This window comes from Balaenoptera ricei, chromosome 17, assembly GCF_028023285.1.
Source record: "Balaenoptera ricei isolate mBalRic1 chromosome 17, mBalRic1.hap2, whole genome shotgun sequence".
In the NCBI taxonomy this organism is placed as follows: domain Eukaryota; kingdom Metazoa; phylum Chordata; class Mammalia; order Artiodactyla; family Balaenopteridae; genus Balaenoptera; species Balaenoptera ricei.
In genome coordinates this window covers 40,586,931-40,600,832 of record NC_082655.1, presented here as the reverse complement: position 1 = coordinate 40,600,832, position 13,902 = coordinate 40,586,931, and the positions used below count along the sequence as shown (strand labels likewise).

Below are 13,902 nucleotides of genomic sequence, written 5' to 3'. Positions count from 1 at the left end.
GTTTTTTGAACATGGCTCTCTGGCATGCTTTCTTTGTCTGTGGGATGTTATTCTACTTTTTAATCTCTTTTTTTTCCTATAATAACTTTGCATGGAATTTGGCCTCAGTACTTTTCTGTTGCTTATTTTCATGTGAATTTAGTTTTTCTGAACTTTTAGAAGGAAGCTTGGTTCAGAGGGCTCTTCTAACTGCACGAAACAACCTCTTCTATTGTTTTTGTATAGTATATTAAAATATGGTGGCTCATTTTTTAAACACTCCCGGGCTCTATTGCCTCTACATTTCTCCTCCCTACAACTACTCCTTGGTGTGGAGACCTAGCCTAAAAGGAGTCCTAGTGGGTCTGTTTTGAGGTTACATGAGATACCCTGCTTCACCCACTTTAGGCTTACAGTGAGCCTCTTCCACTCCTCCATTACCATGGTGGCAAAAGCCTTCCCACTTTTACCTACTTTCTCAAATCAACTGACTTAGCCTCCCTGTGAATGACTTGGACTATGCATTCTCTCACTCACAGGTCCCTCTCTCTGCTCTCTAGCACAGATGTAGATAACATATAATCTGTGGCTATGATGGTTTATTACCACTCATTTACATTTGGTTTTTGGAGATATCTTGTCACCTAGTTTTTCTGTAAATTATTTCCATGAATTTTGCTTTTCTATCTACGTACTCTATTTTTATGTGGGGATTCATGAAGATTCAAAAGCTATGCAGCCACCACCAAGGCTGTCATTCCTGATATCCCCATTCTTGAGATTTTATTCTTATACTCACTTGATAAGCTCAAACACATCTTCTATTAGTGTTTGTGAGTGTTTATTTCTGGAAGATACATAAATGATTTATTTTCTGAGCTCTTTCTTACCTTGGAATTTCTTTCTTATGTGACAATTTGCTGAGTACAGAATGCTTGAAACTCAACCATTTCCTTTTAAGTCCTGTATTCAGTGTTGCACCGTCCCCTAGTTTTGTTTTGTGTGGCCATGCCATGTGTCATGCGGGATCTTAGTTCCCTGACCAGGAATGGAACCCGTGTCCCCTGCATTGGGAGCATGGAGTCTTAACCACTGGGCAGCCAGGGAAATCCCGTGCCCTCTAGCGTTTAGTATTGCAAAACAGAAATTCAATACCAGGCTTCTTTCTTCTTTCCTTTTATTTTAAAACAATTTTTGTGTTGTTGTTGTTGTTTATTTGATGGTGAGATGTTTGCGTAATTTAAAAATCATACTAGAATATATCTAAATCAGCTTTGTCAAAACTGCAGTAGTACATATAACCCTGGTTGTATGGAAAGACTTTTCAATATATATGAGGGATGAATAGCTTTTTTTTTTTCTTTTTTTTAAACTTTGGGTTTATTTATTTATTTATGGCTGTGTTGGGTCTTCGTTTCTGTGCGAGGGCTTTCTCTAGTTGCGGCAAGTGGGGGCCACTCTTCATCGCGGTGCGCAGGCCTCTCATTATCGCGGCCTCTCTTGTTGCGGAGCACAGGCTCCAGACGCGTAGGCTCAGTAGTTGTGGCTCACGGGCCTAGTTGCTCCGCGGCATGTGGGATCTTCCCAGACCAGGGCTCGAACCCATGTCCCCTGCATTGGCAGGCAGATTCTCAACCACTGCGTCACGAGGGAAGCCCCGAGGGATGAATAGCTTTAACAGAACCAATTTCCAGATGCTCAGCTTATACATGTAAATTTTCCTAAAACTGATCTACCTAGGAAAAGACATAGTGTCAAGACATCATGAGGTTCTTCTTTCTTTTCATAATTGCCTTTCTCCCACTTTAGGAAAGAAACAAATCTCTCACTCATCCAAATCTTAATAAGGTGTTGTGGCAGTTTTTTAAAATGGCTACAAGTTCATCAACACTCTTTTCATAGAGAGGTGGAGTCTTTATCTCCTCCTCTTAGATCTGGGCTAGATTATGACTCTATTTGACCAATAGAGTACAACAGAAGGGATGACTTCCAGGGCTAGGTCATAAAAGACAATGCAGCTTCTGTTTTGTTTGCTGGAATACTTGCCCTGGCCCTTAGTCCTATAAGAAGTCTCACTGCTCTGGCCATGATGTTGTAGCCCAAGCCACACGGAGAGGCTACATGTGAGCCCTCTGATGGACGGTTTCAACGGAGCTCAGCCTTTAGTCATCCAGCCCAGCACTGAACATAGAAGTCAAGGAACTTCCAGAGAATTCCAGTCCCAAGCTTTAGAGTCATCCAAACCTTTGATTCTTCTCATCTGAAGACCCAGACATCATGGAGGAGAAATAAGACCTTACTACACACTGTTCAAATTCCTTACCCACAGAATCTGTAAACACAACAAAGTGGTTGTTTTATGTCTCTGAGTTTGAGGGAAGTTATGCAGCAATGGTAACTGAAACAGGCTCATTGGCCTAGGGTTTAAAAACCTCCAGAGTGACAAAGGGACAGTTTGAGATACTGGTGTAGATGTTGATAAAGGAAAGCACTCGAATGACTGGGTAGCACATAGTGTTGCATGTCATGTGGTTTCTGATTCTTTGCCTTCAACAAAATTATGAGAAGATATTATGGATTTATCAGATCCTAGATAATTCAAATAAGTTTTGATGGTTGGTAGCTATGTGACTTTCAGTGTATAAGACAGCAGGGATTGAAAACATACATGACATTGCTATAACAAAAATTCTTCTCTTCCTATTTATGCAAACAAGAGTTCTCCTCGTTTTCATCTATACAAATGAAGATGGAATGGATGCTGAATCATTTATCATTCTAACAATAAGTAACATTCATCCATGATCATATGAACTGATTGACAAAAAGATAAATAGCCCTAACCATCTCTTTAAGAACTGCATTCCCATAAAATCATACTTCATGTGTGATACTTCATGTATGATGCTGTTAAAATGTGTGATACATTTATATTATTTTGATCAGTTGGAAACCAACAATTTAATGACAGCTCAAACTAGAAAAAAATTTGTGTAGCTTTCAGAGCCTGTGGTTATAGAAAAATTTTTAATGTTTACATTTAAATATATATTCATATTTCTGGTGTTGAAAATATGAAGTTCGATTAAAAAAATCCATGCATAAATTATGTTATATTAATATAAACCCTATAGAGAAAGGAAAAGTGAACTGAAAATGGAAGGAAATACTTTAAATTTTCACCTGTTAAAGATGAGCATGTTCAACAATTTTTTTAAAGCAGATAATGGTCATTATAGAAATAATTAAGTCATTTAGAGTACATTGGACACAATTTAAATAATGATGGCATATTCTTGTTTTGAAATAATACCAATGTTCATAGTGCAGTATAAAGTAGATCCTTTGCAACTGTTTACATTTATGATATCAAGCTAAAAATGTATGAAGCATCTAAATTTCTTTACTACCTTTATCTCATTGAGCCTTTTAAATCTCTTCCTACAGCCTAAGCAGCTCTCTTTTCATCTCAGTCTATTGTCTCATCATCTTTTCTTTCCTCTTTTGTTCGATAGAGGACACATTTTTGAGAATTTTATTGAGAACACAAAACAGATGCTTTCAAAAATGTATTTTGGATCCCTTTAGTTAACTGTTTTTATCTTACACAAATTTTTGTCTTTTTATCTTTAATGAACCATTTACCATTTCTTATATTACATAATATTTTCACAAGGTATTTGTTGACTTTTTTCCTTTGTTGATTCACATGCCTCTGATTGTCCACTTCCTTCTCAGAAGTGTGATTGCATTGCCTGTGAATGTAGGCAACAGAAGTAGTTGGGAATTCCCAATGTATTTCTTCCCAACCTTGCTATATCTTTAAGAATTCTATATGTGATTAGGTTAATGCAAATTCTTCCTACAGAATAGAAAATCTTGACTAGTATTCCTGCTGACATTATTGGAATATTGCATTGCTTTCAATGATTCTAATGAATGTTCCTATAATAAAGCAAATTGGGAATTATTAACCAGTCACCCTGATAATCTTCAAGTTAGGGATGAGAGGCTTTCCAATGTTTATACCAATGTGCCCATCCTTGTTTGCATAGAGTCATAAGGGGAATGGAGTGTGTTGAGAATGTGCCATGTTGGCCACACTTTATGAAGATGGAAACAGCAGAGAGCAGTAACTCACAAGTGACAGGAAGAGGTGTGTGGCAATGAATCCCAGCTCACAGTTCACTGAAAATCAGCATGCTCTGAGATGCTGATCTTTGATTCAAGCATTTTCTCAGCCCAGCTGCTGCCTAAGAACATTTAATTAGAAGAAACACAATACCCTTCAAGCCATGATGTTGGCTAACATCCATTTGTATCTGGTTCTTACTAAGGCCTATATTTAATGCCATCAGAGCTCACTCTGGGGAGAGTGTGAGCCTAACCTCTCAGGGCCAAAAATATCCCCCAGGCACAAACACAAATGTAGGTTCCATTCCACACTAAGTTGAGGAAACATTATTTTCCTATAATCAGCAAAGTTGTAAGGAAAACAAGCACTAAAAGGCAGTTCTCCAAATAGTGTTGAGCTGTGTACACAACACCTATGGTATTTTCTGCTCAGTCTTTCCTGGATCCACAGGGTTATCAAGGGAACTTCCATGTAAGTGCAATATGACCCCCACCTTCTGCCCACAGTCAACTGACCCAGAGGTGGGCACCAGATCCCAATGAGGCCCACCTAGAGTCCCATCTCTCCTGCTACAGCAGGTTGTTCTGAGGTGAGCACCCGTATCAAGCTGTGCCAGCAAGTCCCACACTGCACATTTGGACTTGGGGCTGAAGGAGTTAGATCAGTCTCTTCTCAGTGGTGAAGAGGGAAACTCATGTCACTGTTTCTGCCACATGGAGAAAGCCAGGCAGCAGCATGAGAGATTGTTCCAGTTGTAATGGGGTCCCATCTGCATCCCGGCCATTTCTATAGCTGGAGTCTTCAATTCTTCCTTGAATTCCCTGAGAGAACCAAGAATGCTTAAAATAAATTCCCCTTTTTTTTTTTATTAAAATGGTTTGAATTTTGTGTCTGGATTTGCAAACAGTGGATTCCTGATTTTAAAAATCAGATTTATCAAACCTGACTGCCACCGAGTGACCGTCTTTATTTTTATGAACTAGAAAAGTGTATCATTCCTCTCAGTCATTGAAACATTCCTCTTTCCCATTCCTTATAGTTTTATTTTTTGTTACACTTGGGGTTAGAAAATCCTTTTTTCAAAATGGCTTCTTGTGAACAGTGATTGCTCTGAGGGTTTATCTAGATAGGACTGTTTCCATATGCACAGTGTTTGATTGATACATGCAGTAAAATATCCAGCACTGTGACTTTTACTGCCAAAATTCTCTTAGAAATGGAAACCAGAACAGCTTTTTTTTAAGATAGGCCATATGCCAAGATTTTTTTCTTCATTTAAGGAAGAATATAGGAAGTAAAATAAATGAAAGAAAAACAAGTCACGGCCCCAAGAATTGTGCACTGCTACGCAGCAGCTGCTCCACAGGGACAGAGCACAAGTCCACCACACAGCATGAGTAAGGTTCACCAGGAAGCTGAGGCATCACCGTCCCTGCCCCAAAGGTGGAGGCCATGAGAATGAGCTTCTCTGTAATGAGAGGAGATGCTGTGTGTGTGCATGTGTGTATGTGTTCAGTCTCTCAATCAATTGGAATTATAAATAAAAAAGAGAAATTTCTCCCAGGAGATGCATCTACAATTAGTCGAAGCTAATGAAGGCAGTGTGGAGGGGGAGTGGTGGTCTCACTGTCATAAACAGTCAGCCATATCCAGCTTTGGCATAGCCTCTCTTCGATCTTGTTGTCTTGCCTTTTCAGCCTCCATTCTCAATTCAAGTTCAATGTCACTCGCATGCACACATGCTACGGGAAAGGAATCCTCTCCTGGGGATTCTTTCATGTTCACAGGAACTCCTGCTGGAAACGTGGTTCTCTTGAAAGGCATACACATGAACAGAATGGAGGTGGCCATTCGTCCCACGCTTTCTGAATTATACCAGGTGCTGAGATTTCCATCTCCATCTTGCATTTGAAGATAGATGTAATTAAAACTTTCCTCCTACTCTCCCATACTCGAGTGCTGTTTAGCTCTTACTGTCTGAGAGTTTCTTGCATACACCTGGAAATAAATATCAGTCCCTGGATACACAGCCATGAAGCCTATGCACCAAGATCTCAGACCCTTTCCTTATTTTTTTCATTTCTTCTGTTCATCCAGAAGATGCTGCTCTTGCTGCAGATGTTGACTGCAACTTCTAGCAGGTGGAATCAATTAATTGTCAATTTGGTCAAAACAAGCAGTCTTACTGTATTTGCTTTAGATTCTTCTCCTTTGTGGTTATTTTCAACAGAGGAAACCATGAAATTAGGCATTGAGGAGCAGTTATTCTATAAAAATGGACAGCCACAGCAACATGTGGGACACAACAGAAGTTTGGCTTTGTCAATTACAGGACTAGAACTCAGGAGCTGAGCCCCATTGCCCAATAAGTGTTTGGGGTAAGTTATCAGAGCATGCCCAGGAATCATATCAGGAAAATGCCTTCTGAAATTTGTTGGTCTGTGGTTCTTTGTCCAAAAAGTTCCTAAGTACAAGACCCAGAAGAAGAGGCCACAGATGACTGGCAAGGGAAAATCTGAAAGGAGTTCTTCTTTTGCCAGACTCTTCAGTTCTGGTTGTTAAATGAAAGAGAAGATGAGCAGGGCTGGATGGGTTTTAGACTCGCTATAGGATCCAGCAAAATTGCAGATGTGGTACATGTGCCCACATTAGCATTGCAGCATAAAATATGATTTGAGACAGGGAGTTAGAAACCAGCTCAGGTCAAGCTGAGGTTTCACTTAGAAAAGGTCTTTATCACCCATTATTAAAAACATCAGACAATATGATGAACATGTTGGCCTGGATGAAATTCCTTTTGAAGAGCTCGAATCTTCTAGGAACAAAGTTCAGTGGTCCTATCAACCAGCACTGCAAAACTTCAAATATTTGAGAATCAAGTTAGAACATAGGAGTTCAGTTCCAAGAACTTTTCTTATGAAGAAGGACAGGCTGTATGTGGCACATGCTCTATGGCAGCTGCTACTCCTATGCAGTGATTACAAGCGTGCAAACCAGCAGCTAACCCTGGAAACCCCACACTTCCTTCAGGTAAAGCAACATGCATGGGGACAGGTTAGTCACAGTTAAGACTTATTCAGGGCTCCTTAACGAGCAGAGCTTAGGGCTAGGGAAACCTAACCAGGCTTCAGCTCTATGGTCTGGAGCACATCATTTATTCCTCTGACACTCTTTCCTTAAACATAAAAGGAGGGGATTGAATTAAATAATCTCTAAGGTCTTTTTCTGGGAGGAAAAATTAAGATACTCAATTATATAGTAGATTCCAGGGAACTCAGTGGCATATAAGGTTTTTTAAAAAATTACTTCTGTGATAAATGACATACTTGGAACGTTATTAGTTCAATAATCAGGTGCTGGACAGCAGACAGCATACTCTTAATATTTTCTCTCAAGTCTTAAAAAGTGATGTGGCAGAGATGATCATTCTGTGAGCTAAGTCCATTATTGAAAATATGACATGTATTTTAGACACCTGCTTATGACAAGGTACATTTTGGTCACATCTCTTAAACTGGCTCTTAGCCAGAAAAAAAAAATTATTTGAGCTCAAAATGGAGGATATTACAAAGATTAATTAGATATTATAGCAACTTTAAGTGAAGTCAGTACCTTAGGGATTAGGAGATGAGTATTTAAATACACAATGTGACCACTGAATCATTTGTGCACATGAGAACTATATGCGTATAAATTGCAGGCAGGCTTCTGCATATGTTTGCCAACAAAAACACAAGTGCTAAATCCACACTAAGTTTGGGCTTTTAAAAGAAATTCAAGACTGATTTAGAAAGAATGACAGAAACTACTACCTAATAATTATTAAAAGTAGACACAATAAATGAAACCAAAAAATGTTCTTTGAAAAGATCAATAGTTCTTTGATAAGCCTCTAGCCAGACTAAGGAAGGAAAAAGAGAGAAGACACAAATTACTAATAACAGAAATGTAAGAGGAGACATCACTACAGATCCCATGGAAATTAAATAATAATAAAGAAATACTATTAACTACTTTATCCCCAGAAATTTGGTAACCTAGATGAAATGGACCAGTTCCTTAAAAGACACAATCTAAAACTCACACAAGGGAAAACAGACTGAACAGGCCTATATCCATTAAAAAAATTGAACCAATAATTAATAACCTTCCCAAACTGAAAGTACCATGCCCAGATGTGTTTCCTAGTGAATTCTGCCAAACATTTATGGAGGAAATTATACTAAATCTCTTTCAGAGAATAGAAGCAGAAGGAATACTTCCTAACTCATTCTATGAAGCAGGTATTACCCTAATACCAAAACCAGACAAAGACATTACAAGGAAGGAAAATTACAGCCCTCATAGACATGATGCAAAAATTTTCAATGAAATATTAACAGATCGAATCCAATAATAAATACAAAGAATTACACACCACAATGAAGTGAGATTACATATTTTGACAGTTGTGTGACTGAGGTTCCATTTTCTTACTGGCCAGGTACAGTCTCAACTCCTATAGGCCACCTGCAATTCCTTCCTATGTGACCGTCTCACAACAACATGGCAGCTTATGTCTTCAAACTCACAAGGAGAATTTTTTAATTTTAAATTCTCCACAAGAACTTTTTAATTAACTACTATACCAATTAACTAAAATAATTAACTTAATTAACTAAGTTAACTTAGTTAATTTTTTACTTTTTTTGTTTTACTTAATCGTGACAGTGGCATCCCATTACCTTTACCAGATTCTATTGTCTAGAAGCAAGTGCCAGGTCCCACCTACACTCAGGGAGAGGGGATTGTACAAGGTGTAACACCAGCAGGAGGAAATCATGGCACCCTTTACCTCTGCTTCTCTTTGACTTTGCACTGGAGGTCTTAACCAAAGCAATAAGAAACTAAAAAGAAATAAGAAGCATAGGGATTAGAAAAATAAGATAACCATAATTCACAGAAAACATGTTTATATTTAAAACTCAAAGCAATTGATAAGCAAGTTATCAGATTTAATAAGAGAGCTGAGTAAGGGAGCTAGATATAGAATGACATATAAAAATCAATTGTATTTCTTTATACCAATAGCTAACTGTTAGTAAACATTAGTCAAAAAAGATACGGTGTACAGAGGTAACTTTAAGATAACAATGTTACCTACAGAAAAAAAGTCGAAAAAATGGTGTACACAAACTACATGGAGAAAATTAGAAAACTATTGGAAAACATTAAGGAAGCCTGAAATAAGTGGAATACCATGTTCAAAGATAGGAAGATCCAATATTGTAAAAATATAAATCTCCCAAATAGTAAAGCTATAAAATCAGTGGAACATCGATCAAGATTCAACACATTTGGGCTTCCCTGGTGGTGCAGTGGTTAAGAATCTGCCTGCCAATGCAGGGGACACGGGTTCGAGCCCTGGTCTGGGAAGATCCCACATGCCGCGGAGCAAATAGGCCCATGAGCTCATCTGGAGCTTGTGCTCCGCAACAAGAGAGGCCACGACAGTGAGAGGCCCGCGCACCTCGATGAAGAGTGGCCCCCGCTTGCCACAACTAGAGAAAGCCCTTGCACAGAAATGAAGACCCAACACAGCCAAAAATTAATTAATTAATTAATTAATTAAATTTAAAAAAAAAAGATTCAACACATTTGTGTATGTGTGCATGTGTGTGTGAGTCTCTGATATGTTGCTACATTTCTTAAGCTGTCTTCTCGCAAGGAAAAAGACCAGAATAACCAAGATAATTTTTAAGAACAAGATAGGAACATTTGTTCTATCTAATATAAAGCTTTAACATAAAGTTATGTTTATGATATTTTTGTTACACCTATATTATTATAAAATTACATTTATTTATTAATTTTGTGTTAAATTTTTTGTTGTAAAATTATGTTTGTGAATGAAGTGTGTTTTTTGCTGTGAAAATGGACACACCAAAGGACCAGAATAGAACACCCAGAAATAGACCATAAATACATGGATTGCAGATCATTGGAGCTGAGCCAATGTTGATTAATAAGGGGAAAAAATATAAAACGGTATTCTTAGCACATGCAAGGCACAAAAGTAAATTCAAGGTCTAATAAATGGTGTACCTAACACCTAAATGTGAAGAGCAATTTTTTTTTTTAATTTTTGGAAGAAAATATAATGTCTTTATTACTTGTAGTAGGGTGATATAAAAAAATATTTTAAGTTAAATTTTCAGACTTCTGTCTAACAAAAGACATTGCAGACAAAGTTAAAGCACAAGTTGCAGTCTGGGAAAAGATATTTGCAGCAAAGAATTGCTTCCAGATAATTTGGGGTGAGGTAGAGGGTAGATTGACAGATGTGGAGGTGGACTGGTTCTGAAGCACGAGGAAGAGGGCTAAGTAAAATCTATCTCAATTTTCCAGTTGAAGCAACTCAGATTTGTTCCTCCCACTTCTGCACTCTATTATAGAACTTGTATGATAATATTATTGTTTGCTTATGAGTCTGTCTTCCCCACTAGACTTGGCGTCTTTTAATCTAAGACTCGAGATTTTTAATCCACAGCCTCAGTAACAAAGGGGCTACAGTTCTGGAGCCTGAGTTTCTGCCTGACTCAATCATTTGTTGGCTGTGGGAGCTTATGCAGGTTATTTCATTGCCCTGGCCCCTGTTTGCTCACTTGTGTGATGATGGAAGTAATAATAATAAAGTCTGCCTCAACGGTCATTATATCAAATGAGTTAATACACATAAAGCATTTAGAACAATACCTGGACACAAGCATTTGTGGAGAGAATTAACCATACAAGTAACATGGGCAAACTTTTCTTTATGTCTCCCTGAAGGAAGTTAAACTGCACCATTTCAATGGCATTTCACTCACAGCTCAAAACAAATAAGTACCTGACAAATATTTCTTTTCTTTCTTCCATTCCAAAAATCACCAAAGATGACAAAGATGATACAAGGTTTTTCCAGAATTTTGAGGAAGAAGTAATAAAAAGTGGGGATGGTACCTGGGGTTAGCTAAACTGTAAGGTAAGGGCACATTCCTCCCAACTGCCAATGCTAAATAAGGCTTTTGACTCCAAAGGCAAGGAGTTAAGGTCCAACTACAAAGTTAGAGAGAAGGTCATCCTCACTTCTGAAAACAACTAAGTTTGAGGGTTTCCCAAAACCATCCTCAGATTCCATACTTCACTAGAAAGACTCACAGCTTGTTGAACGCGGCAGCAGCTCTATAGGTTGCTGTTTTCTCCTCCAGTGGACCCGGGCCTGCGCTCCAGCAACCATGTCTAAGGGACCTGTAGTTGGCATTGATCTTGGCACCACCTATTCTTGTGTGGGTGTCTTCCAGCACGGAAAGGTGGAAATAATTGCCAGTGATCAAGGGAACCAAACTACACCTAGCTATGTCGCCTTTACTGATACGGAATGATTGATCGGTGATGCTGCAAGAACCAAGTTGCAATGAATCCCACCAACACGGTTTTTGATGCCAAACGCCTCATTGGACGAAGATTTGATGATGCTGTTGTCCAGTCTGATATGAAGCATTGGCCCTTCATGGTGGTGAATGACGCAGACAGGCCTAAGGTTCAAGTAGAATACAAGGGAGAGACAAAAAGTTTTTATCCAGAGGAGGTGTCATCCATGGTTTTGACAAAGATGAAGGAAATAGCAGAAGCCCACCTTGAGAAGACTGTTACCAAAGCTGCTGTCACAGTACCCGCTTACTTTAATGATTCTCAGCGTCAGGCTACCAAAGATGCTGGAACTATTGCTGGGCTCAATGTACTTAGAATCAACAAGCCAATTGCTGCTGCTATTGCCTATGGCTTAGACAAAAAGGTTGGAGCAGAAAGAAATGTGCTGATCTTTGATTTAGGTGGTGGCACTTTTGATGTGTCAATCCTCACTATTGAGGATGGAATCTTTGAGGTCAAATCTACAGCTGGAGATGCCCACTTAGGTGGAGAAGACTTTGACAACCAGATGGTCAACCATTTTATTGCAGAATTCAAGCGCAAGCATGAGAAGGACATCAGTGAGAACAAGAGGGCTGTCCGTCGCCTTCGTACTGCTTGTGAGCGTGCTAAGAGCACTCTCTCTTTCAGCACCCTGGCCAGTATTGAGGTTGATTCCCTCTATGAAGGAATCGACTTCTATACCTCAATTACCCGTGCCCGATTTGAAGAACTGAATGCTGACCTGTTCCGTGGCACACTGGACCCTGTGGAGAAAGCCATTTGGGATACCAAGCTAGACAAGTCTCAGATCCATGATACTGTCCTGGTGGGTGGTTCAACCCGCATCCCCAAGATTCAGAAACTTCTATAGGACTCCTTCAATGGGAAAGAACTGAATAAGAGCATCAACCCTGACGAGGCTGTTGCTTATGGTGCAGCTGTCCAGGCAGCCATTTTATCTGGAGACAAATCTGAAAATGTTCAAGACTTGCTGCTGTTGGATGTCACTCCTCTTTCCCTTGGAATTGAAACTGCTGGTGGAGTCATGACTGTCCTCATCAAGGGCAACACCACCATTCCTACCAAGAAGACGCAGACCTTCACAACCTACTCAGACAAGCAGCCCGGTGTACTCATTCAGGTTTATGAAGATGAGCATGCCATGACCAAAGATAACAACCTACTTGGCGAGTTTGAACTCACAGGCATACCTCCTGCCCCCCGTGGTGTTCCTCAGATTGAAGTCACTTTTGATATTGATGCCAATGTCATCCTCAGTGTCTCTGCTGTGGATAAGAGCACAGGAGAAGAGAACAGGATTACCATCACTAATGACAAGGGCCGTTTGAGCAAGGAAGACATTGAACGCATGGTTCAGGAAGCAGAGAAGTATAAAGCTGAAGATGAGAAGCAGCGGGATAAGGTGTCTTCGAAGAATTCTCTTGAATCCTATGCTTTCAACATGAAAGCTACTTTTGAGGATGAGAAACTTCAAGGCAAGATTAATGATGAGGACAAACAGAAGATTCTTGATAAGTGTAATGAAATAATCAACTGGCTTGATAAGAACCAGACTGCAGAGAAGGAAGAATTTGAACATCAGCAGAAGGAGCTGGAAGAAGTCTGCAACCCCATCATTACCAAACTGTACCAGAGCGCAGGAGGCATGCCAGGAGGAATGCCCAGGGGCTTCCCTGGTGGTGGAGCTCCACCGTCTGGTGGTGCCTCCTCTTGGCCCACCATTGAAGAGGTTGATTAAGCCAGCCTAGCATAGGTTTAGCATTGTTCCACACAATATTGAAGGACCCTAATTTGTAGCAAATTTCATGGCAGTTTTAAAGTTGAGCTGCTGTAGTAAACTGGACATTCTTGATACTTGAACATGGAATGTGTGCACAGGGAAAGGAAATAACATTGCACTTTACAAGCACTGCATTGTAAGTGGAAAATGCAATGTCTTAAATAAAACTGTATTTAAAATGGGCACCATAAAAAAAAAAAAAAAGACTCACAAACTCAATGAAAGCTATTACATCCACAGTGGCATTTACTACAGGGAAAGAATACATTAAAATCAGCCAAAAGAAGAGCTGCATAAAGCAGAGTCTAGGAGAGTCCCAAATGTGACATTTCCATTGTCCTCAGGAGGTCCCAGTATTGCTGTGTGACAATAATCACTGAGTGTTACCATCCCTGGAAGCTCAGCTGAGCCTCTGTGTCCAGAACTGTATTGAGGCTTCATTACATAAGCATAGTTGATTGATTGATTGATTGCCCACATGGATAAAGTCAATCTCTAGGTCCACTGATACCATATCACCCAAAGTCCCCACCCTAAACCATGAGTTGATCTT

At 39.4% G+C, this 13,902-nt stretch overlaps 1 protein-coding gene across 1 annotated transcript; it reads left to right on the top strand.

Moving 5' to 3' along the window:
- The first annotated feature begins 11,324 nt into the window (after positions 1–11,324).
- LOC132351782 (heat shock cognate 71 kDa protein-like) lies at positions 11,325–13,307 on the top strand. The gene is given in 2 exon segments (XM_059901778.1): positions 11,325–11,530; positions 11,533–13,307. Coding segments are annotated over 2 exon segments (1,935 nt in total). The 5' UTR covers positions 11,325–11,370.
- Positions 13,308–13,902: the final 595 nt, after the last annotated feature.